Here is a 25,492-nt window from a genome sequence, read left to right as displayed (position 1 = left end):
CAATGGCTAGTTAAGTCTTAAAATCAGCATTGAATAGAGATGGTAACTGGAATATAAGTCTTTGTGTTAGTGTTAGTATTGATAATAAAATGTCAGGTACACATATAAAATTTAGATTGTAAGTCCTCATAGCAACTACATTATTACATAGCAAAAATATTTGTAAACAGAAACAAGTTAATACCATAACAAAGAGAATTTTTAAAGATCATAAAACAAAAGCATGTAAGATTAATAAAATACCAAGGGCACATATAAAAAAAATAGCAACAATATAAACAAAAAAAAACCAAATAGGAGCATTAAAGCAAATAACTCAGATACTAACATTCAAGATCCCTAAAACAATAGATCCAAATGTACAAAAGCTCACTTTATAAAGCAAGTGCTAGATGACTTTCTGAATGCAAAATACTGCAGTTGGGATTCTAAGCAAGCCTCCCTAGGAAGAGAATTACAGAGTTTGTTTACTATGAAGGAAAAAATATTTTCTTATTTTCCCACTAGAAAGTATTTTTCATAACTGCATTATTTTGTGCAATATGAAAAAAAATTTGAGGACAAGAGGTCATGTTGAAGTTGGAGCATGATTCAGAGAACATATGAGGAAATATTTCTTTACTGAAAAAATTATGAATAAAACATAGTTTAATGTATCAACAGAAGTAGTGATCCGTACCAACAGAATTGAAGCAATCTTGGAATAGAGGGCAGTGATAAGAACAGTAGATAAAGGAAATAAGAGATGGTAGGAGTTAGAGCTTGGGTTATATAAAATTTGCATGCAATAAGAGGGCTAAAAAGGGTGAGAAAGCAATGTCAGTTTGTACAGAATGTTGGTACATCTGTCTGAAGTTTCCAATATGCAGTAGCGCTGTCAGCCAACATAAAGGCAATAAGGCTACATATATCTCATTAAAAATTGAGTAGCTGGCATGTTTCTTAGTATGTTCTCTAAGCAGAATTGGCTATATTTTCCAAATAGAGAAAAGGAGAAAAATGCTGCTTATGGTTAAGCTTATAGGAGATGCGTTTCGGCGTCCCACTTAAAGTTTGATCGGATCGTTTTACACCCTGAGGCAGCAGATTTGTGAAACGCTGGCCACCGTCGGTGTACCAATCATTCGAAGATAAGTTGACAATTTCTACTATCTTCTTTGTATGCACAAACAGCCCTGCCTAAAGTTTTTATGTATGGGGAGTGTAAATGGAGGTTTTTTGCCAGTGAGGTTATTGTCTAACCACCTTGGACCACCATTGTGGTGGTGGGAGGGCTCCAGCCTGAGGCTTTTTCCTCCATTTTTTTGAAACTCCTCTTCACTTGAACTGAGGCAGTACTGTCCACTGATACATAATTTATTATTTTATGCTACTGTGAAAGTGTAGATTTGAGTATCATTGAATTTTCACATATCCTAGTTGATTTTGTTAAGCTTATATGACTGACAGGAAATCCATTGCAGCAATAGACTGGGGTATATAACAGCATAATAAGGGTGATAGCCACATCTAGAACAATGTAGACAGTTAAGCTTGGAAAGGAAACAAATGAGAACACCATCCAACGTGAACAGCAAAAACCAAACTTGCAAAGTAGGACTTGTAGGAAGAAAGGATTCTCTCACGATCTTTATTTGAAGTTCTTGACACAACCATGTTTTGACTGGTCAGCCCTCTTCAGGAGTGTTTTAAACCTTATAAACATATGACCTAGAGCTCCTTTTATCAAGCCGCACTAGCGGTTTAACATGCATAATACCGCGCGCTAGCCGCTAACGCCTCCCTTGAGCAAGCGGTAATTTTTAGGCCAGTGTGGGGGTTAACGCGTGATGAAAAGTCAAGCGCGTTAACCCCGCTAGTGCGGCTTGATAAAAGGAGCCCCTAATGAGAATACAAAAATAAATAATGGATAAAATACATTTGTAATACAACAAAAAAATATGGATAAATTAAAAATCAAGTACAACTAATGAACTGTTAATAAAACTAAAAATGATACATCTAAAATCAGTACATATCTATTGAATAAAACAAATTTAAAGAGCAGAAAGAATGAATTGAGGACATTCCTAAAATAGTATTTAGATGTGTAGCAAATCATATATGTTAATGCAGTGCACATAAATACATAAAAGAATGATAAAATGAATAAATTGGATAAAATAATGGAATAAAAAATAAAACATGTATAATTTAATAAATATTACTATATAAAACCACTTCTGGAATCCTGTGGATTACAGGACTGGAGGCAACATGGATCAATTTCTTTGACTGGGTGACCAGAGAATTGGATAGAGGATGTGCGCATATGCGCTAGAAGTGGTGTATTTAGATTTTAGCAAAGCCTTTGACAGTGTTCCACACAGACGTCTGATAAATAAGCTGAGTGCCCTTGGGATGGGACCCAAAGTGACGGGCTGGGTCAGGAACTGGTTGAATGGAAGGCGACAGGGTAGTGATCAATGGAGATTTCTCTGAGGAAAGGGAAGTTACCAGTGGTGTGCCCCAAGGTTCTGTTCTTGGGCCTGTTCTTTTTAACATTTTTATAAATGATATTGGGTAAGATTTGCATCTTTGCAGATGATACCAAAATCTACAATAGAGTAGACACATCGGATGGTGTGAATAACATGAAGAAAGACCTGGCGAAGCTTGAAGAATGGTCTGAAATTTGGCAGCTAAAATTTAATTCTAAGAAATGCAAGGTCATGCATTTGGGCTGCAAAAACTAAAGGGAACGGTACAGTTTAGGGCAGTGGTGTCCAACCTGCAGCCCCCATCGAGGGCGATGCAGTGTTTTTCTCTGCTGCTCCCGGGTATTTACCATCTTGCCGGCTCCCTCCTGTGTCTTGCTGCAGCGTTTGAAAGTTTGTGCAGCCCCAGAAACATTTTTTTCGGCCAATGCGGCCCAGTGAAGCCAAAAGGTTGGACACACCTGGTTTAAGGGGTGAAGAACTTGTGTGCATGACGGAAGAGCATGACTTGTATGTGATTGTATGTGATGATCTTAAGGTGGCCAAACAGGTTGAAACGGGATGGCGAAAGCTAGAAGGATGCTAGGTTGCATAGGGAGAGGTATGGCCAGTAGGAAAAAGGAGGTATTGATGCCTCTGTATAAGACTCTGGTGAGACCTCATTTAGAATATTGTGTACAATTCTGGAGGCCGCACCTTCAAAAAGATATTAAAAGGATGGAGTCGGTTTAGAAGAAGGCTATTAAATGGTGTGTGGTCTTCGTGATAAGACATATGGGGACAGACTTAAAGATCTCAATATGTATACTTTGGAGGAAAGGTAGGAGAGGGGAGATATGATAGAGATGTTTAAATACATATGTAATATAAATGAGCATGAGTCAAATCTCTTTCATTTGAAAGGAAACTGTGCAATGAGAGGGCATAGGATGAAGTTAAGAGGTGATAGGCTCCAGAGTAATCTGAGGAAATACTTTTTTACGGAGAGGATGCTAGATGCATGGAACAGTCTCCTGGAAGAGGTGGTGGAAACAGAGACTGTGTCTGAATTCAAGAGGGCCGAGGATAAATACGTGGGACCTCTCAGAGAGAGAAAGAGATAATGGTTACTGCGGATGGGCAGACTAGATGGGCCATTTGGCCTTTATCTGCCGTCATGTATCTGTTTCTATTTATAAAAAGTATCTGATACATTATATTGCCGGTGGACCATGTATGTTGTTTAGAAACTTATAATCAAATAAAAATCTATGTATATTGAAATGATGAGTGAATTTATGAATAAATAGTACCAAATATGAATAGCTAAATCATAGTAATAAGGCAAATACCAATTTGTATAAAACAGTAAAACATACCTTCTATTCTTTATGGAAATCGAAAGACAAACAAATGGCAAATCTCCTAAACAAAATCAAACTTCAAAGGTAAACCTCTTATACAGTATCGCTGAAAAAACAAACAAGTTCCAATTTTAAAGAGCCTCCTCACATCTAAATAATATCTGATGTGTTATATGAATATGTGCTGCACAAATATGTCAGTAATATGATAAAGTACAGAAAGGCATATAACCACGTTAAAAAAGTGCCAATAGTGCTACATAAAAAAAATAGTGCCAATTGTGCTTGTGTGAAAGTATTCAACATCTAGAGAAACAATGGTCCGGATTCTCTAAATGGTGCCAGGTTTTTTAGGTACTTGAACTCAGTAAAAAAAAATGTGTTGAAACAATGTGTTTAACTGAGTTTTAAGGTGCCTACCAGCGCTTTAAAAATTGGTGCCAGAATCGTGCCTCCCTAGGCGCTTTAGACCACTTAACGCCATTGTGGGCATGGCTAACGCCAGAAGTGGCGTTAGGTGGCCTATGGACCAACATGTGGTGGACACCTGGAATGCGCTTCCAGAGGATGTAATAGGGCAGAGTGCGGTACCAGGGTTTAAGAAAGGATTGGACAATTTCCTGCTGAAAAAGGGGATAGAAGAGTATAGATAGAGGATTACTGCCCAGGTCCCGGACCTGTTGGGCCGCCGCGTGAGCAGGCTGCTGGGCACGATGGACCCCAGGTCTGACCCAGCGGAGGCATTGCTTATGTTCTTATGACACGATTCACATCCTAGGTAGGTGCCGGAAATATAGACCCTACCTTTACCGGAGGTGTGATTCTGTACTCTGCACCATCACATGATTAATGTGATCAGCAGCCGCTTTTAGGGTGTCTGCTGACAAAGACGCCAGTTACAGAATCCGGGCCTGTATGTCTAAGGATATGAGACTGTGAAATAATGAGAGCGGTTTGAAAATTTGGTTTTAAAAAACCAAGTTAAATATTTTTTTTTAATTTGACAAAACCTGTTTTTTCAATGGGATGGAAAAACTGGACACTCGCTGGACTAAGCGTATAGCCCTTATTGGAAACTATGTTGAGAAATATAATTGGGTTTTTTTAAATATTTGTTTAACTTGTCTTTTTACCAGACTTTTCAAACCACTCTCGTACTGTATGTCCTCAAAAAAAACCTGTTAAGTTTTGTACTTTTGAGTCCTGGAAGGTGACTTCAGCTGAAGTTGTTTTGATGGAAATCATGCAGACTGAGTGAGGAAATGATCTTATCTACTAGAATTTATTATATAGTCAAACCTCGGTTTGCGAGTAACGCGGTTTGCGAGTGTTTTGCAAGACGAGCAAAACATTCTTGTAAATTGTGACTCGCAAACCTAGCGTTGACTCGATTTGCAAGCTGCCTCCCCCCCCCCCAAACAGAAGCCTTACCCCATCTGGCACTGGCACGCAGCCAATAGGACGTGCTGGTGCACAAAGATCCTTCCTGTTGCCTGGGCCTTGAGCATCTGCGCATGCTCAAGGCCTTCTGGTTCTCGCTCTCTCCGAGATTCTTGGCAACAGGAAGGTTCTTTGTGCACCAGCACGTCCTATTGGCTGCGTGCCAGTGCCAGATGGGGTAAGGCTTCTATTTGGGCTGGCGGGGGATGGGGGCAATCATCATAACTAGCATTTTAACAGGCTTTTAAACTTATCTTAATTGCTGTGTAGAGATTGGCAGTTTTTACAGCTCTTCTCCCTTACTGCAGTAAGGACCATTGCCATTCTGGCAGCATAATTATTTTGAGTAGTAGGCAGGATATTTAAATATTCAACATTTGCACAGTGAGTGGGGTGGGGGGGGAGCGATGCCGGTTCTCGGGGTGGGGGGAACAAATCAAGCGAGTTTCCCTTACTTCCTATGGTATACAAGCAATTTGGTTTACGAGCATGCTTAGTTTATGCTCATAAACTAAGGTTCCACTGTATTTGCATACTGGATACCTAGCACAAGAAGTTGTTTTATTTTAGCTGTTGATAGGAGGTCCTTAGAATGTTGAAAAATATTTGAATAGTAGGCTAAATTATTATTTTTAAATTGATACCAAGTATTCCTGCAGGCAGTGTGTACTATAATAATGCACTGTGTTCAAAAAATACATTTTTCAAGTTTGACTAGCATATGGATATATTATCATAGTTAATGTTACATTAATAGTGGAATTCCTTCCTTACAGTTCAAGTCCTGGAAGTCTATTTTAATGTCATTCTCAACTATTCAGACTTCAAGATAATTTCCTCCAAAGCCATCGGTTTAATTAGCACGTTTTGTCAAATAAAATAATTGAGAAGCTATAAAAGTTGGAATTATTTTTTTGAGCACAAAGTAAGAACTGTCTAGAGCAGTGGTATTCAACCCAGTCCTCGGGGACCACCTGGGCAGTCGGGTTTTCAAAATCTCTGTCATCCATATTCATTGTGGATATCCTGAAAACCCAACTGGCTAGGTGGTCCCTGAGGACTGGGTTGAATACCACTGGTCTAGAGAACACAGACTTAAAGAAGCACAACAATAACATTACAAACCATTTGCAAAGTCATTTTAGTTTTATTTTATTTTTTAGTATTTATATATCACTTATAAACTAAGCGGTTTACATTCAGGTACTCAAGTATTTCTCCCTATCTGCCCCAGTGGGCTCACAATCTGACTTAACATATCTGGGGCAATGGAGTGTTGAATCTGCAACCTCAGTGTGCTGAGGCTGCAGCCCTAACCACTAGGCCACTTTTCCACAATAAAAAAATTGCAGTCTATTGTTTGTAGCAAATGCCTTTCAGAGTTAATATTGTTGTCCATCCAACTGCATGAAGGTAGTGTAACAAGTTTATAGTGCAGATCAGCAAATCATATACTCGTACAAAGAAATCTAACAAACAATTAAACACTTAAATTTGTGGCATGAATACTGAGGCTATTTTCCATGTATATTTCAACATAAACTAGCAAAACAGCTCATCACAAAGTCAGTAGTAAAAGATGACTGACTGCAATGTTCCAGATATCTAATCACAGGGTGGTTTGACGAATCTGTCACTGGAATTGAAATTGGTTTTCATTCTGAAGTTCCGCTACTTAAGTTCTAGTATAATTGAGCAGAAGTACTACCAAGTTTATCACTACAAAAAATGAATTGATATTCTTTCTCCCTCCTCTTTTTATAGTATGGATTTGATACTGAATTCACATTGCATGTGAAATGCTCAATTTATAATAGTTTTGATTGTATAGACATCCCTTAGTTGAAGTGCTTGCATAAGGTAAAATTTAGGTTCTATAAGGATTTTCTTCAAATGAATTCAAAGGGCCTTGTAGAAGGAGTTTATACAGTATAATCAGTATTCTAGTACAATGTGCATAGTAGTCCTGAACAGTAAAGTCTTGTCCCTGAACCTGCAGAAGAATGTCACACATTTTTCAACTCCGCCTCCTTACCAGAGAGTTGTGCCATGCTCCTTCAGTTTTCCTTTCTGCAAGCAAGCTGAGAAGGTGTCTTTCTGATCTGATCTGCAATTCTTTTTTATTTGGGGGGTTTTCGTATGTGAAGTTCGAGGCTTTAGTGTCCAGTGGTTCCCACTTTGTGGGACTTCTGCCTGAGAGAAGACGCAGACGCGCTTGGCAGATATCTGCTGATAGCAGGATCAACCTTTGAGGATATCTGTCTAGCTCGGGATCCATTCTCCCGTAGTTGCTCGCATCCCTGATTTATCAGGAGCTTGGTTGTTTGGCCTCAGGTCCAGCTGCTGGACTTTATTGAAAGCTGGCTGCATTTTACTTCCCCGTTGCAATGTGAGGATTTCAGAGGGCTGAGGTTCAGTCTGACTGGCAGCCCAAAGACCACACTTTGTGAAATTTAAAGCATAAGTCTTCTCCAGCTTTCCATCTGCAAGTTCTGAGCTGACACAGACTGACTCGGGCCGCTGTTATTTAATATCTTCATAAATGATCTAGAAACAGGGACGAAGTGCGAGATAATAAAATTTGCGGACGACACCAAACTATTTAATGGAGCTCGGACTACAGAGGACTGCGAAAAGTTGCAAAGGGACTTGAACAAATTAGAAGAATGGGCGGCGAAATGGCAGATGAAGTTCAACATTACATGTGGGGAGCAGAAACTCGAGGTACAACTATACAATGGGAGGGATGTTATTGAATAAGAGTACCCAGGAAAGGGACTTGGGGGTAATGGTGGACATGACAATGAAGCCGTCGGCACAGTGTGCAGCGGCCGCTAAGAGAGCGAATAGAATGCTTGGTATAATCAAAAAGGGTATTACAGCCAGAACGAAAGAAGTTATCCTGCCGTTGTATCGGGCGATGGTGCGGCCGCATTTGGAGTACTGCGTCCAATATTGGTCGCCGTATCTTAAGAAGGATATGGCGTTAGTCGAGAGGGTTCAAAGGAGAGCAACACGTCTGATAATAGGTATGGAAAACCTGTCATATTCTGAGAGATTGGAGAAGCTGGGTCTCTTTTCCCTGGAGAAGAGGAGACTTAGAGGGGATATGATAGAGACTTACAAGATCATGAAGGGCATAGAGAGAGTAGAGAGGGACAGATTCTTCAAACTTTCGAAAAATAAGAGAACAAGAGGGCATTCGGAAAAGTTGAAAGGGGACAGATTCAAAACAAATGCTAGGAAGTTCTTCTTTACCAAACGTGTGGTGGACACCTGGAATGTGCTTCCAGAGGACGTTATAAGGCAGAGTACGGTACTGGGGTTCAAGAAAGGATTGGACAAATTCCTACTGGAAATGGGGATAGAGGGGTATAGATAGAAGATTACTGCACAGGTCCTGGACCTGTTGGGCCGCCGCGTGAGCGGACTGCTGGGCACGATGGACCTCGGGTCTGACCCAGCAGAGGCATTTCTTATGTTCTTATGTTCTTATGACTCCACATGGCACTGTAAGTAAGGGGGGGGGGGGTCTAAAAATTTTGGTTTTGGAGGTTTCTGGGGCTAGTGTTAGAGTTCCCCACCTCCAGAGACCCTTTTTTGACATTTTTTTAACTTTATCTCTCCTGGGCTGTTTTTAGCACCAAAATTGCTGCTCCTATGACCATCTTGGATTTTCAGAATTGTTTTTTTTTGGGGGGTTTTTTTTTCAAAAGCCTCTATCTGCCTCAAAAACCCATCGATTTTGCTTAAAATTCATGGGGATAGATGCCGCAGGTCTTTTTACCCCTATATCATGCCAGATGTGTTCTGGTTGGCTGAGGAGCATACTATATGCTGCAACGCACGCAAGGGGGAGGTAGGAATCATAGGCTCAGCCTCCCCTGAGTCCTCTAGTGCTGGGAGTCCGCAGGTGGCTCATTTTACAAGGAAGAGGTCGCTGCTAGAACTGCTTGGCAGTGATTTGGTGAAACACAGTTGAGTAATCGCAGTAGAGTGCAAGAGGAGAAAAAGTGAGCCTGCCCAAGGGTGCTTTGCCCTGTCATAACAGGGGGTTCACTCCGTATTTCGTGAGAATGTGTCAGGGTCTGCCCACATCTCCCGTAGGCACATCTGGGGCCGAGCAGGCCGGGAGGTTGTACTCAGAGAGCTACCTGATTGGAGGGAGACTCAGCACTGGTCCCAGATATCCAGTTGTACACAGACTGGGATGATTGGGGTTTGGGATCCATGCCTTTGTTATCACAGGGCGCTGCTTCTCTCCTGGAAGCTGAAGCCAGCAGTCAGGAAGTGGTGGCTGCTCTTGATCAAAGAGAGGATCCCATGGTACATCGCTGCAGGATCTGGAATCCCTGCAAGCCTCCAATTCTCAGTGCTCAATTATGAGTGGCTCCATAGCTCAGACCACGTTCTTTCCCTCGGATCCAGACATTACAAAGCTAATTACAGATTACTGGGAGGCTCCGGAGAGTTCTCTGAAGGTTGCCAGGAATATGTCCAACCTCTGTTCAGTGGCCCTAAGTTCCAATAGTGGATTTGCTGGAAGTCCAGGCTACCAAGAGTACCTCATTATCCAGTGAAGCGGGTGTGATGTTAAAGGACTCACAGGATCAAAAGGTGGATGTGGTCCTTAAAAGGTAGTTAGAAGCCCTAGCCCTGGGAATTAAAGCTGTTGTGGTGACTTTGTAGCACAGGCTTGCCATACTCAGCATAGCCGGCTGCCAGTGTCAAATGGCAAACATTCCTCCCAGATGGTTCTGTTGGGAATGAATTATGTGGCAGAAGCTTTATGATATTAGGGTCACAAGCAAGGTTTTGCCTATTCTATCTCCGCCTGCAGAGTGCTCTGGTTCAGGCAATGTGAGGGGAGGGGGGATATTTGGCCTCTAAGGCCATGCTTAGCAGGCTGCCATTCAGAGGACAGATGTTTTTGGAAAGTGACTCAACGATTTTATGGCGAGTATGCAAGATCGTCGCCTGAAAAGGCAGTAGACCTCAGGCTACTAGAGGCTCCAGGTGAGGGAATTTTAGAGGCTCTCAAACATTCCAGTCCTACTCAGGCAGCTACAACTCTCACAGGTCCTTTCAGAGGTCCAGACAGTAGTTTAGCGGTGTCAGATGACTGTAAGCCTCTGGCTCTTGCCCTCACCAGCCTCCAAGAAAATTTAATGATGCCAGGACGATGACTTTGCCTCCCCATAGGGGGAAGGTTGTTGGCGTACTTGAGGGTCTGGGAACAAATATGCTTAGATAACTGGGTCCTGGACATTATTTGATAGGGCTACAAGATCGAGTTCTGTTACCTCCCCTCAGATAGTCATTTCAGCTCACAGTCAGTAATCGGCCAGGCCCTAGTAGCTGATCCATCTTACACAAATTTTCATCATAACAGTGTAGTTCTCCGCACACATCCTAAGTTCCTTCCCATGGTAATGTCAGAGTTTCATCTTAAACAGCTAATTGTGCTGCCAACTTTTTTTCACAAAGCCTCGTGTCCAACCTGATAAAATCCCACTGAACATCTTGGACTGCAAGCGAGCCTTAGCCTTCTATCTAGAGTGGATGAAAGCCCAGAGATAGCCCACCCAGCTTTTTGTTTCCTATGACCCAAAAAGAATGGGGGCAGCCATCAGTAAGTGCCCTTTATCTTAATTAGCTAGTAGACTGCTTCTTTTTTTTTTTACTTATTCCCAGACTGGGCTGACACTTGAGGGCCATGTCACAGCCACGATGTCAAAGCCATGGCTGCGTTGGTTGTCAACTTGAGGTCAGCCTTTATTGAAGAGATTTTCAACTTGGTCTTCAGTTCACACATTCACTTCTCACTATCGCCTTGACCAGAATACCTGATGTGAGAGCCAGTTTGGTAATTTTGTTGGAGCAAATTTTGTTTGGAGTTGGTACTTTGTATATCTAAGTCAGTGGTCTTTCTAGTATATTTGACACCTGGGGCCAATCATTTTTAACATCTCCCCTCTATATAAAAAAAAATATTTTTAATAATCTATGAGTCACAAGGGTCGACTAGGAAAAGGCAGCATCTTATACACTGCAGTGAACACTAGAACATCAATACGCCCATTGTAAAACTAAACAAGCCAAATTAATGCAGATTGATCCTGCATAGTCACTGTTAACAGAAAACATAGAAACATGATGGCAGATAGAGGCCAAATGGCCCATCTAGTCTGCCCATCCATAGTAACCATTACCTCTTTCTCTCTCTGATAGATTCCACATGCCTATCCCAGGCCCTTTTGAATTCAGACACAGTCTGTCTCCACCACCTCTTCTGGGAGACTGTTCCATACATCTACCAACCTTTCTGTAAAAAAGTATTTCCTTAGATTACTCCTGAGCCTATCACCTCTTAACTTCATCCTATGCCCTCTCATTGCAGAGTTTCCTTTCAAATTAAAGAGACTTGACTCATGCGCATTTAAGGTATTTAAGCGTCTCTATCATATCTCCCCTCTCCCACCTTTCCTCCAAAGTATACAGACTGTAAAATGAATTTTTCTTGTATTCACTTAAAGAAAGTGTTAAAAATGAATAATGATATTCAAAGTATACATATTGAGATCTTTAAGTCTGTCCCCATACACCTTATAATGAAGACTACATACCATTTTAGTAGCCTTCCTCTGGACCGAATCCATCTTTTTAATATATTTTTAAAGGTGCGGCCTCCAGAATTGTACACAATATTCTAAATTAGGTCTCACCAAAGTCTAATACAGGGGCATCAATACCTCCTTTTTCCTACTAGCCATACCTCTCCCTATCCAACCTAGCGTCCTTCTAGCTTTCGCCGTCACCTTTTCAACCTGTTTGGCCACCTTAAGATCATCACATACAATCACACCCAAGTTCCGCTCTTCTGTCATGCCCATAAGCTCTTCACTCCATAATCTGTACCATTCCCTCTGATTTTTACAGCCCAAATGCATGACCTTGCATTTCTTAGCATTAAATTTTAGCTACCAGGTCTTTGTTCATGTTATTCACACCATCCGGTGTGTCTACTCTATTGCAGATTTTCATATCATCCATGTCATATCAACCATGTCTTTTTCATACACATAGAACACAGAAATACCCTTTGCCCAGTATGGAATAAATAATGGCAAATTTAAAAAGAAATATGTAGACAAAAGTTAAACTGAACCGCCAAGAAGCCAGACTCTGCATACAATGCATCACCGCAGAAACAGGTCCTCTATTACTGCGCAAAATGGCAAATGCAAATTTGAAAAAACTGACAAATAGCAATCACCGCTTTACAAATTAACAAATAGAAATAAAACAAAAATAAGGAAAATAAGAAAATACCATTTTATTGGACTAATCCATTTTTCAATTTGGGTTCTGAGGCCAAAACCATCTCCTTCAAGTCAGTACAGTATACTGCTGTTATGGTATCCTGTCCTGATCTGAGGAAGAGGGTTTTGGTCTCCAAAAGTTAGTAAAAAAAAAAAACTGTATTAAAATTAGTCCAATAATTAGATTACCATATTTCCATTTTCTGTTTATAAACATTTATCAATACAGCTACAATGCTACTGTATTCTAAAGCAACAAAAAATCTATACATGTAATAAATATATTGTTAAAAAATACAAAAAGGAGCTGATGGCCAAGGAGTGGAATGAAGTGCCAAAGAAGCTTTAAATTACAGATGAATCTTTATTAAAGTGATCCAACATGGCTGTGTTTCAGCTAATGTCTGCGTCAGGGGTTCTACCAAAACATATAAATATATAAACAAACCTTAAAATAATGGAAAAATTCACAAATATGTTCAACATGCAGAAATATAAATAATTTTTTAAAAACCATAATTTATTATGTTGAATATATTTGTGAATTTATCCATTATTTTAAGGTTTATATATTTATATACACTTTTTATGTTTTGCTAGAAGCCCTGATACAGACATTAGCTAAAATAAAGCTGTGTAAGGTCACTTTTAATAAAGATTCATCTGTGATTTAAGGATTCTGTGGTATTTCATTCCTTGGCCATCTCCACTCATTTTTATTGTTTTACCTTTTGCAGAGTGTGATACTTTTTTTTCATATGTAAAGAAGAAACTCTATTCATTGTTGAATCAGTGCATGTAATAATTGATATTTGATAACTAATATTTAATCATGTTTTCTTATTTTGGAATTTTAAACAGTTGAATGTTGACAAATATATGTATTAAAATATAAACCTTTCTGTTATTTTCCAAGATAAGCATATTCAGAAAGCATAGGTCCTGAAATCCTTAGGTATGATTTTCAACATATGCCCGTTGTAAAGTGGGCAGCCATTCTCTGTCACTGTTTACCTGCTTAGATTTCAGTAGCTTTAGCATCTTAAATTGGACACAGAGCCATATTTTTTATGATTTAGTTAGTAAAAATGACAACTAAATAGGAATATTCACAAGTTGCAGCTTATTTTACAAAAATACTCCTGAATGCAGTCTTTTGTAGAATGCATATAAGACCATGGAAAAATACATATACCTGTACATTGATGTCACATACAGAAGAAAGAGACATTTTATAGAACAATTCATGATGGTATATGTGCTATGTGCCGGCATTTACACTTGTAAGTAGCAGATGATAGGACTGTCAGTTTGATACAAGTGCAAATATTAAGACAGCTTGATTTTAGTTGTAGGATGTATTATCTTTATATTTTGTATGTTTTTTTGGAAACCACCTAGGTTCAGGCGGTGTAGAAATTTTTTTAATAAATAAATTTTGCTTCCTATACGTGGAAATACTTTACAGAACTGTACATCCAGGGAGAGCCTAACTCCAAAACTTAATTTTTGTGCTGCAATAGTGCAAAAAATTGAGTTGTGGAGCTAGGCTCTCCCTGGATGTATAGTTTTGCAAAGACAGTGCATAGGGAGCAAAATAGCATAATTCCACCTTCAATTATTACTCCAAACCCTAAATGGGCAGGTAGCTGACTGTTATGTGTACCTCAAGTGTAAATATTAATGGGGAAAATTTTTGAAATATATAGTATACATGTATAATTTTAAGATTCACCAATGCAATTAAATCTTCCCTTCCCCCCACTCTAGTCAGAATCCCTTGCCTCTCCAATCCCAGTAGCCACCCTTGAAATCCCAACACCCTCTCAGGGACTACAACTTGAATCTTCCCTCCCCATTTCCCCTTTTTTAAAACAGACTTACTCAGGGATCTCCCTGGTAATACAGTGGACAGAACTGAAGCAATCATCTTCTGCTTCTGGTTCATGGCCACCTAAGATCAAAATGTGCGCTATGACTCTTGGAGATAGTCTTATGGGACTACCACTAAATCCATCCACTAGACAGAGAAAAATGAAGGCAAATAAAAACCGTTTGGCTTATCTAGTCTACCTAACCATGCCATCTATCATCCCTTCCTCTCCCTTAGAGATCCAATATACTTGTCCAAAGCTTTCTTGAATTCAACGTACTTGTCTCCACCACCTTCACTGGGAGGCTGTTCTATGCATTTACCACTATTTCCATGAAAAAGTATTTCCTGAGATTACTTCGGAGTCTTTCCTCTTTTACCTTCATTCTGTGCCCCCTCATTTCTTTCAATTGAAAGAAACTTGTCTCATGCACATTTATTCCAATTAAGTATTTAAATTTTTCTGTCATCTCTCCCTGTTCCACCTTTCCTCCAAGGTATACATACTGAGATCTTTAAGTCTGTCCCCATATGCTTTATGATGAAGATCAATGACCATTTTAGTAGCTGTCCTCTGGATCAACTCCATCCTGTTTTTATCTTCTTGAAGGTGTAGTCTCCAGAATTTAATACAATATTCTAAATGGGGTCTCACCAGAGTCTTATACAGGGGCATCATTACTTACTTTTTCCTACTGGCCTTACCTCTCCCTATATACCCAAGAATACTTCTAGCTTTTGCTATCACCTTTTCAACCTGTTTGGCCACCTTAAGATCATCACATACTATTGCACCCAAGTCACACTCCTCTTTTATACACAGAAGTTCTTCACTCCCTCAACTGTACTGTTCCCTCGCGGTTTTGCAGCCCAAATTCATAACCTTGCATTTCCTAGCATTAAATTTTAGCTGCCAAATTCTGGATCATTCTTCAAGCTTTGCTTGGTCCTTCCTCATGTTATCTATACCATCAGTGGTGTCTAGCCTATTTCAGATTTTGGTATCATCTACAAAGAGGCAAATCTTACTTGACAGCCCTTTAGAAATATCGCTTATTAAAATTACAGGCCCAAGAACAGAACCTTCAGGCACACCTTTGTTAACATTCATTTCCTCAGAGCAATCTTCATTTGCCACTATCCTCTGTTGCCTTCCATTTAACTAATTCCTGTCTGTCACTTTGGGACACATACTAAGAGCAGTCAGCTTATTTTGACGCCTGTGGACCAGTGTCAAAAGCTTTCCTAAAATGTAAATACACCATCTGGCGCTCTCCCTCTATCAAATTCGCTGGTTTCCCTATCAAAGAAATTGATCAGGTCTGATAAGACCTGCCTCTAGTGAATCCATGTCACTTCAGGTCCTTTGTCTATTGAATTAGAAACTTCACTATTCTCTGTTTTAAAAGCATTGCCATGAATTTACTTATCACAGAAGTCATACTGGCCTGTAAGGGGAAAGGGATTGGGATTTGTATACCGCCTTTTTTGTAGTTATACAACCACACTCAAGGTGGTTTATATACAGGTACTTCAAGCATTTTCCTTATCTATAGTGGTGGACTCACAATCTATCTAATGTATCTGGGGCAGTGGAGAATTAAGTGACTTGACCAGGGTCACAGGGAGCCGTGCAGGATTTGAACCCACAATCTCAGGGTGCTGAGGCTATAGCTCTAACCACTGTGCCACACTCTTGTCCTCTGTAGTTCCTTACCTCTTTCTTACTTCCAATTTGTGGAGAAAGGCAACTTCCACCTTTCCCCAATCCTCTGGTACCACTCCTGACTTTAGAGAATCATTGAAAAGGTCAGCCATTGGTACCGCTAGAACTTCCCTAAGTTCCTTCAGTACCCTTGGATATACACCATCTGACCCCATCACTATGTTCATCTTGAGTTTTGCTAGCTCCTCATGAACACAGTCCTCTGAAAATTGTTCAGTCTACGATTCTTATTTGCATTTGTCTTCTGCAGTCCTGCTCCCTTTGCTTCAGCCATGAACACTGAACAGAAATATTTAAGCAATTCAGCCTTATCTTTACCAGTTTCTACATATTCCTCCCCTGTACTGAGTCTCACAATACACTTTTGCACTTCTGCCTTATCACTAACATATCTGAAAAAATGTCTTGTTCCTTCTTTTTATTGTGTTGGATATTTTTTTCTGCAAACACAACAATAAAGGTGACCAGTTGGTGTTCAGTCTTTTTTATTGTAGTGGACTTGACATGTTCGTGTTTCGGCACATAAAGGGCCTACCTCAGGAATCTTGTTGTAATTCAATTCATAAACTTTCCAACACATGCTTTAATAAACTGCAGCTCAGATGAACTGTGTCTGCTACTATCTGCGGTGTGTTGGAAAGTTTATGAAAATTGTATGAATTGATTTACAAGAAGACTCCTGAGGCAGGCCCTTTATGGCTGAAACACAATCATGTCGAGTCCACTACAATAAAAAAGACTGAACATCAATTGGTCACCTTTGTTGTTGTGTTTGCTCTTTACCGGTGTGAAGGCAGCTTCTCTTGTTTATTTCCAAGGCTATTTTTTTTTTCTTCCATATTCATCTTAGCTTTCCTGTCACTTTACCTGCTTATCTTAACTTTTCCAGATATTTTTGGCTGTCTTCCTCTTTCTACAATTTTTTGTAGTTTATGAAAGCAAACCTCTTTTTCCTTACCTTCTCAGCTACTGCTTTTGAGAACTAAAACATCCTTTTCCTTTCACTTACTTTCCTTACAAAATGGTTTGTTACCCTTATAATAGCTCCTTTTCAGTTTTGCCCACTGCTTTCCTACTTCATCCAGATGATCCCATGCAGATAACTCTTCCTTGATGTAATCCCCCATCTGAGCAAAGTTAATTTATTTCAAGTCTAGAACCTTCATTTGTGAATGAGCCCCATCTACACCTATATTAATATTAAGCTACACCATTCAGTGATCACTGGATGCCAGATGATCACTCACTATAACATACACTTTCCCCATTCATAAGCACTAAGTCCAGTATGGCCCCCATCCCGCTGCATTCCATTACCAACTGCTGGAACAGTTCTCCCTGTAGAGAATCCAGGATCTCCCTATTTCTAGGAGACCGCACAATAGGGTTACACCAATCAATATCTAGCATATTAAAATCACCTATTAGTAGTACCTCCCCCTTTTACAGCTATATTTTGAATGTCTTCAATTAAATTTATGTCAACTTCTTCTGTATATGAAGGAGGCCTGTGTATCACATCTATGTAAATACATTTTTCATTCCCTCTGTCCAGATTGACTCAGTGCTCCTTCCTTACCTTATTAGCTATTGATATACTGCCTATCAGTGGAGGTTGTCTAAGCGGTTTACATTCAGGTACCCAAGCATTGTTCCATATCTGCCTCTCCTCCTCTTCTTCCTACCCTTTCTTTCCCCGAACAGATTATAGGTGAGGAATGACCTAGTGGTAGAACTGCTGCCTCGGCACCCTGAGGTTGTGGGATCGAACCCCAGCACTTCTCCTTGTGACCTTGAGCAAGTTACTTTATCCTCCATTTCCCCAGGTACAAAAGTACCTGTATATACAGTATGTAAACCGTTTTGAATGTGTAACCACAAAAAAATGGTATACAAGTACTACTACTATAGCACTACTATTTCTATAGCACTACTAGACATAAGCAGCGTTGTATACAAATCCCATTCTTTTCCCTTCCTGTATAACAATATCCCAGTCATAGTTCTCCATGATCACCACTAAATCCAAATCAGCCTTTTTCATCACAGGAAAATCTCGGAAGAATCCTGGGGAAGGGGTCAGAGAATGGCTGACGGTTGGGCTCTAACCCTCAAAAGAGGATGTTGATTGAGGGGACTGTTTTTGAGGGGGACATTGATCAAGGGAGTGGAGTCTTCAATGAGGGCTCTTTATGGAGGAGGGGGATTTTTTCTGGATGGTGCTGGATCAGGGGAAGGATATTGCTACAAACGGGGGTCAGAATGTCAGTTCTTTTGGAGCTGCATACGCATAAAGTACTGCCAGTAGGTGCATTTGCATTACCAGCAGCCCTAATAGTGTGCAGTAAGGTTTTGTGCCCCAACTATCAGGGCTTGCCATACAACATCTCCATTCAGGTCCAACCTTTACCTGTGCTAAGCAGCTAGAACAGAGGTTTTATCACATTGGCTGGTTTTAGTGCTAACAGTTGCTCAACTCTATCACCTGCCCAAACTGCTTAAAACAGCTTTATTAAATATCCATATAAATATATTATTTTGAGAAAAAATATACAAATAGCACTAAATAGCATAATAAAATGATTTTTTTTGCTTCTCTTTCTTACACAGAAAACATTTTGGATGAACAAATTAGAAAGGATCTTTTTACAGACACCTTCTGTAAAGTCTGTGGTGCTGTGTTGCAATTTGAGTCACAAAGAATCTCACATTATGAGGTATGGTGTATATGAAGGTATAAAACAAGGTGCTATTTTGATAACTTTTATAGAACATGTGATTTCACTTCTGTAATATTAATATAATGATTCTTTTTTAGTGCACTTGGGGTAAGAAATTGATGCAATTCTACAAAGATGTGGTCACGGCTGCTGCACGTCAAACACTCCGATGCCAATTAAATCTTTATGGGCATCAGTGCAATTACCACAGCAGTGGTTACAACTGCAGCTTTGTAAAAGGAGCCCTTCATTTGTATTCTAGTGCAATAGGTGTGTCATTCTGGACAGTAGGATATTCTCCCCACGCTCACAAGCTATGCAGACGGAATCCACTCCAGATTTTCAACTTCTCCTCCAGAGGGCTCTCTGCCCCCTTCAGTTTTTCCTTCTGTTCGCGAGCTGAAAGGTATCTTTCTGATCTACTCTGTATTATTTTTCAGTGGTTTTTGTGGATTTCGGTGCACCACATCATCCCAGTATGGGAATAAGCTCTGCCTGTGTAGAGAAGAAGCAGACTTGGGTCAACAGTTGGCAGGTTAATCCCTTGGAGACCTGTATGGCCTACCTGCAGAAAACTATGTGGAGCTCAGGGTCCATATCCCAAGTAGCTTAGCTCAGCTACTGAATCACAGGGGCTTGAGCACTGGCTGTTAGGCTCCCTCAAAGAGCTCAACGGGGCTTTTCAGGGTGCCAGCTGGGCTTTCGTCTCCCCCCTTCATATGCGCAGTTCCGTGGGGGTTGAGTATCAGTTTGATTTTGGTCCAGTAGCCCAAAGATCTCAGCATTTGGAGAACTGGCAGAAGCAGTGATTCTTCTCCCAGTTTCAGCTGCTACTTAGAGCTGAGGCAGGCTGCAGCACCTTCAGAGCACAGTGAGTAAGGCTATTACAGCCTATTGACAAAATCGGGGGGGGGAGGTTGTCTGAAAGAGCTGTTTTTGAAGGTTTCTGCCATTTCCTCTAGGGTCCCCACCTCTAAAATCCTGTTTTTGGCACCAAAACGCTGCCATCACAGCCATCTTGGATTTATGAATTTTTTTTTCAAAGTTCTCCAGACCCTTCAAAATGCCTCGCTTTGCCTCAAAACTGGCAGGGATGGATTCCTCAGGTTCTTTTACCCTTAATTCATGCCAAATATGTCTGGATGGATGCTAGAAGAGCACCTTTGCACCACAGCAAATGAAAGGGGGTGGGAGCTTCAATCTTAGCCTTCTCGCGGGTCTCTAGGGCTGAGGAGATATTGGGGGGCTCGTCTGCCAGGAGAAAATCTCTTCCAGAGCCCTGGAACAGTGGCTTAATAAGCATAGACAAAAACTGCAGTGATGATGTACAAGATGCCAAGTCTTTAATAAACAATCATAAAAAATAAATATAAATATAGTCATAAAACAGTTTGTATCCAAAAGGATTAATGAACCCGGACCCGACAGTCCGTGTTTCGAAGAAACACTCCTTCCTCAGGGGTCTTAATATGAACAATTGAATATGTATGAATAAAATTATGTGTGAGTAAGATTGGTAACAGTAAAGTAATAATGTGAAAAAAACTAACTAATGTATGATCCAAGTTATGTTTAATATGAAGCAATAATGTGCAAATTTATGGAATGTGACAACAAAGAAATAATGTGAGAAGAAGTGAAAAGATACAGTGTGTGATTCAAGTTGTCTGTAATATAAAACAATAATGTGCAAAATTCTTAGAGTGTAACGTGAGCATACGTAAAGAAAATAATGTGAACATAGTGGTGAGATAAGTGAAATGTGCATAAAAATTGTTATTTGTGATAGGGCGTGAAGTAAGTGAGATAAATTGTTAGACAAAAGAAAGGAGAATGAGAGAATAGATTGGTTTGGATGAAAGCAAAAATACATACCTAAAATGTATTAAAACAGTGGCGTTTCAAGAAGGGGGCGGGGAGGCGGTCCGCCCCAGGTGCAGCCTTAGGGGGAGGTGCACAGCCGGCCCGGTCCCTATCACGCTCCCTCCCCTCCTTACTGCCGCCGCCGAGTTGAATCGGCTCCCTTTCTCCCTTACCTTCTTGACGCTTTCACACGCCCATCCCCCCAACAGGCCCCATCAAGTTGCGCCGCAGCCGCCAGAACTCCAATGACGATGAGCATATACGCGACCGACACTTGCAGCTCCTCCTATGGCCGCATCAACACTCGGGCCCACTTCTGGTGCTCCAAGCGCCTCAATCAGCCTACCCTAGGCAATGAGCAGGTTCACGGCAGACTGGCGGCCCTGTGGCGGCCCAACAAACTCACAGCCTGATGCAATCTTCTGCGTCCTGCTTCTGGTGGCCTTCACAGTCACATCTCGGCACTCCCAACGGCTCATAGTCACCCCTAGGCAATGAGCAACGCCACAGCTGCTGGGTCCCCACAGTCTTCTGCCATAGTCATGGCCCCCAGATAAATTTATATTTATTGTTAACCATGGTTACAATACAGAACAATATTTGACATATTAGGAAATATTGTACAGGACAAATATCCCCCTCTTTCACTAATGCATAATGCGGGTTTTAGCGCTGGCAGCGGGGGTATCTGCTCTGAAGCTCACCCATGCTAGGAGGGGGTATGTTAGCACTTGATTCTCAGACAGGCCTAGCTTCCAAGTCCAGCATCTTCCTGGACATACAGTGCAAATATGGTGATACTTTTTTAAAATTGGACTAACTTATTAGATTTTTAACTAGTTTCCAGAGGCCAAAACCTCCTTCCTTAAATCAGGACAAGCATACTATAACAATACTATACTGTCCAGACCTGAAAGAGGAAGGAAGTTTTGACCTTTGAAATCGTGTCAAAAAATGTATTTTGTGCAATAAAAAGGTATCACCTTTTATTTTCCACTTTTTAAAATTTATTTTTTAACCTTTTAAACTGGATTAACACAGCTACCACACATTACTTCATCCTAAATTAAAAATAAGTTTTTTTTCTACCATTGCTGTCTGGCTATTTCATTCTTTTTTCTAATTGTGTTAGCCGTGCATGCCTCTCTCTCTCTCTCTCTCTCTCTCTCTGCTTCTGGCATGCAGCATTGCCCCCCTTTCTCTCTCTCTCCCTCTCCTCTTCCCTTGTACCATTCACCATTACTCGGTCTCTTTCTCCTGCCACATCCAGCATTGCCCATCTTGCTCTCTCGTCTCCTATACAATATTGCCTTTCTCTCTCTCCCTGTTATCCAGTATCTCCTCTCTACCTCTCCCCATTCATCATCTCCTCTTGTCTCTCCTCTTTCCCCACCAACATGCAGCACTGCCCCTATCTCTCTGCCCCCTTCCCACTGAATCATTCAGCATTCCTGCTGCTTATCTCTCTTCTCCCATCCAGCACTGCCTCTATCTCTCCCTCCTCCTATGCTGTATTTCTCCTCTCTTCTGTCTCTCCAGCTAGAACCTTCATTTTTGGGTGGACTGGGTGGGCACAATCCACTAATTTCTTCTATACCTGCTACCCCCTCCCGAAGTAATAAAAATGAATACCTAGGCTCCATCAGTTGAGTCCTCTCTGGAGTCCCCCTCAAGAGCAGTCTCATTCCTGCATTAGTCAACAGCACATTAACAGCTGCTAACACCAGCATTGCACTCCCCCCTCCCCCATGAATGCTCAGTTCAATCCCAATCACATATGTGCAAGGGGTTCTAATTAAACTGAGCATATGGGGGTGGGGTGGGGTGAGGGAATGCAAACATCAGCAGCTGGAACCCTCTGTAGACTGCTGTAGGAATGAGAGTGTTTGGGGGACTCCAAATATGCATCCGGGAAAACCCAGACATGTCCTCTTTTTCCTGGTTTTGGAAAGCCCTGATGAGCTCCTGCCACATCTGGAGGGCCTCTGAGCCTTCTTACAGCAGCAGGAGCGTTGAAGCTGCGTGTGGCTGCCGTAAAAGTCATCTCTGATGCAACCGGAAGTTGCATCAGAGACAACCTTTACGGCAGCCATATTCAACTACAATGCTCAGGCTGCTGTAAGAAGGCAGTTTAGACATCGCCGGCCACAGGGCAGGGAGGTTTGTCGGACCGGGCCTGTTGGGGGGGGGAGGTGAAAGCGCCACAAAGGTAAGGGGGGGTGTGAAAGCGCCACAAAGGTAAGGGACAGAGAGGGAGAAAGGGAGGAAAGGTGGGGTGGAGAAGAAAAGACGCTTAAGGGAAATGGGTAAAACAGAGGGGGGAGAAGAACGCTGAAAGCACATGGGGAAGACAGAGGGGGGGAGAAGGATGCTGAAAGCACATAGGGAAGACAGAGGGGGAGAAGGACGCTGAAGGGAAATGGGGAAGAGAGAGTGGGGAGAAGACGCTGAAGGGAAATGGGGATGACAGAGTGGGGAGAAAACGCTGAAGAGAAATGGGGAACAGAGTGGGGAGAAGATGCTGGAAGGGAAGAAGACAGAGATACCAAACTATGGGGGGGAGAGGAGGGAAGAAGATGGGTGCCAGACCAATTTAGAATGGGGAGAAAGAGAGAGGCACAGTAACAGAGCAAATGAGAAGAGAGACAGTGGATGGAAGGAATTGAATGAGAAGATGAGGAAAGCAGAAACCAGTTAACAAAGGTAGAAAAAAAATTCTATTTTTTTTTTCTTTTTTTTTGCTTCAGGATAAAGTACTATATTAGTTGTGTTGATAAAAATTTATAAACAAAGCCCTGCCAGCTGAATATCTCTTTCTCCAGTTCAGCAGCCAGAACTTTGGATTTATAAGGAAGGAATAAGCTAAATATTGTAGTACTGAGGCTTATATGGATGCTGCGGGGACGGTGCGGGAGCAGTGAAGGGGACGGTGCAGTGACGTGGACAGATTTTTTCCCCATGTCATTCTCTAGTGCTCACGTCAAAAGGTTCCTTCTGACTCAGCTTCCTGTTTCCACTTTTGACTGAGCACCACATTGCCGATCTGAAGTTCTGTTGATGCCGGAGGTAGAAGGAGGCCCGTTGCCGATCTTAAGTGTCATCGCGGGTGGGGAGGGGGCGTTGCCAATCTTGTTGCCAAAATCGGAAGGGAGAAAGATGGGCCTGTGGTGGATGGAGAGATTGAGAGAAGGGGGCAGATGATGGAAGTGGGGAGAGAGAAGAGGGCAGATGATGGAAGTGGGGGGAAAGAGAGAGAAGGGGCAGATGATGGAAGTGGAGAGAAGGGGAGAGAGAAGAGGGCAGATGATGGAAGTGGGGAGAAGGGAGAGCAAATGCTGAATGGAAGTGGAGAAAAAGAACACATACTGGATGGAAAGAGGGATAAAGAAAAAGGACATATGCTGGATGGAGGAAGAAGATAGAGTTAGTGAGATAGTGGAGGGGTGAAGGAAAGGGGTGGCATGCTGGGGTAGACATAGTGAAAAGAGGGAAACTGAGGACTGCATAGTAAGAAAGAATTTAATTTAGACGGAGGCAGAAAATAAAGAAGGAAGACCAGAGAAGGGAAGAGAGAGAGGAGAGAGAGAGATGCCAGAGAACGGGGAAGGAGACAAAGATATCAGATCTGAGCGGAGGAAATGAGAAGAGAGAGATGCTAAAAACCACAGGGGGGAGGGAAAGAGAGATGAAAGGAGAAAGATGCCAGACCATGAGGGAACGGAGGGAAGATGATGGATGCCAGACCAAAGGGGGAGGGGTCTAGAGGAGAGATGGCAGGGGGAGACAGTTTCTGGAAGGGGCAGATAGTGGATGGAATGGGCAGATGCTGGATTGAAGAGACAGGGCAGACGCTGGAAGGAAAAGAGTGAAAAGAAGATAAAAGCAGAAACCAGAGACAACAAAAGGTAGAAAAAAATCATTTTATTTCTATTTTGTCATTAGAATATATCAGATTTGAAATATATATCCTGCTAGAGACATAACTGGGGACTGCAAAGCCCAGGCAGTGCTTCTTTAAATTCTAGCTGGCTTAGGGCTCTCTCAGACCAGGGGGTAGTTGCCCTAGTTGCACTCCCCTAACACTACTCCTGTCATGTGTGACTGCAGTATTCTGTTAGCATGATATTTCTGTGTAGCATTCTATAATAATTTGGCTTGTTCAGTTTTCTTGATAGTAGAGGGGATATATGTGAAGGGGAGGGGAGACGGGTTTTGTTGGTCCTTGCTCTGTATATTTATAAAATGACAATTGTACAGAATATTGTTTCTTTTTATACTTTAATAAAATATGTTCAATATAAAATCATAACTGAGACTTGTGCACATGGGATCAGATGGTTTGCGGGGCCTGAGCTTGCGGAGAAGGGGCGGAAATGTGTTTTTTAAATTTCAGTCTTAGTAGTTTGCCAGTCCACAAAATAATTCTTTTATTTCTGCCGGTCCACGGGTGTAAAAAGGTTGAAAAACACTGCTCTAGGGCAGAGTTGGCAGATGCACTGAGGTGCAGGAAGGTCCACCGATGACTCGTCTGCTGGCTTTGCTCCGGAAGAAGTAAGTTATGTGAAGAAAGGGATTGCAAAAGAGAGGTGTGGGTGTGGGAGAGGGAAGGAGAGGAGAGAGATGCCAGACCAATGGGGGTGAAAGGAGAGATGTAAGGGGGAGGCATACAGTTTCTGGAAGGGGCATAGAAGGAGAGAAGATGCCATATAGGGGCAGAGAGATGGCAGA

The 25,492-nt window shown here is 41.5% G+C and overlaps 1 protein-coding gene across 1 annotated transcript in view; it reads left to right on the top strand.

Moving 5' to 3' along the window:
* The window catches only part of KRCC1 (lysine rich coiled-coil 1), a 110,771-nt gene that overhangs the window by 48,070 nt on the left and 37,209 nt on the right, over positions 1-25,492 (top strand). Inside the window, exon 2 of the mRNA XM_033952199.1 lies at positions 18,792-18,898. Within this exon, the coding sequence (XP_033808090.1) occupies positions 18,792-18,898 (107 nt within the window). The remainder of the gene's footprint in view (positions 1-18,791; positions 18,899-25,492) is intronic.

The sequence above is a fragment of the Geotrypetes seraphini genome, chromosome 1 (genome assembly GCF_902459505.1).
Source record: "Geotrypetes seraphini chromosome 1, aGeoSer1.1, whole genome shotgun sequence".
Classification (NCBI taxonomy): Eukaryota; Metazoa; Chordata; class Amphibia; order Gymnophiona; family Dermophiidae; genus Geotrypetes; species Geotrypetes seraphini.
This window is presented reverse-complemented; position numbering and strand designations above follow the sequence as displayed.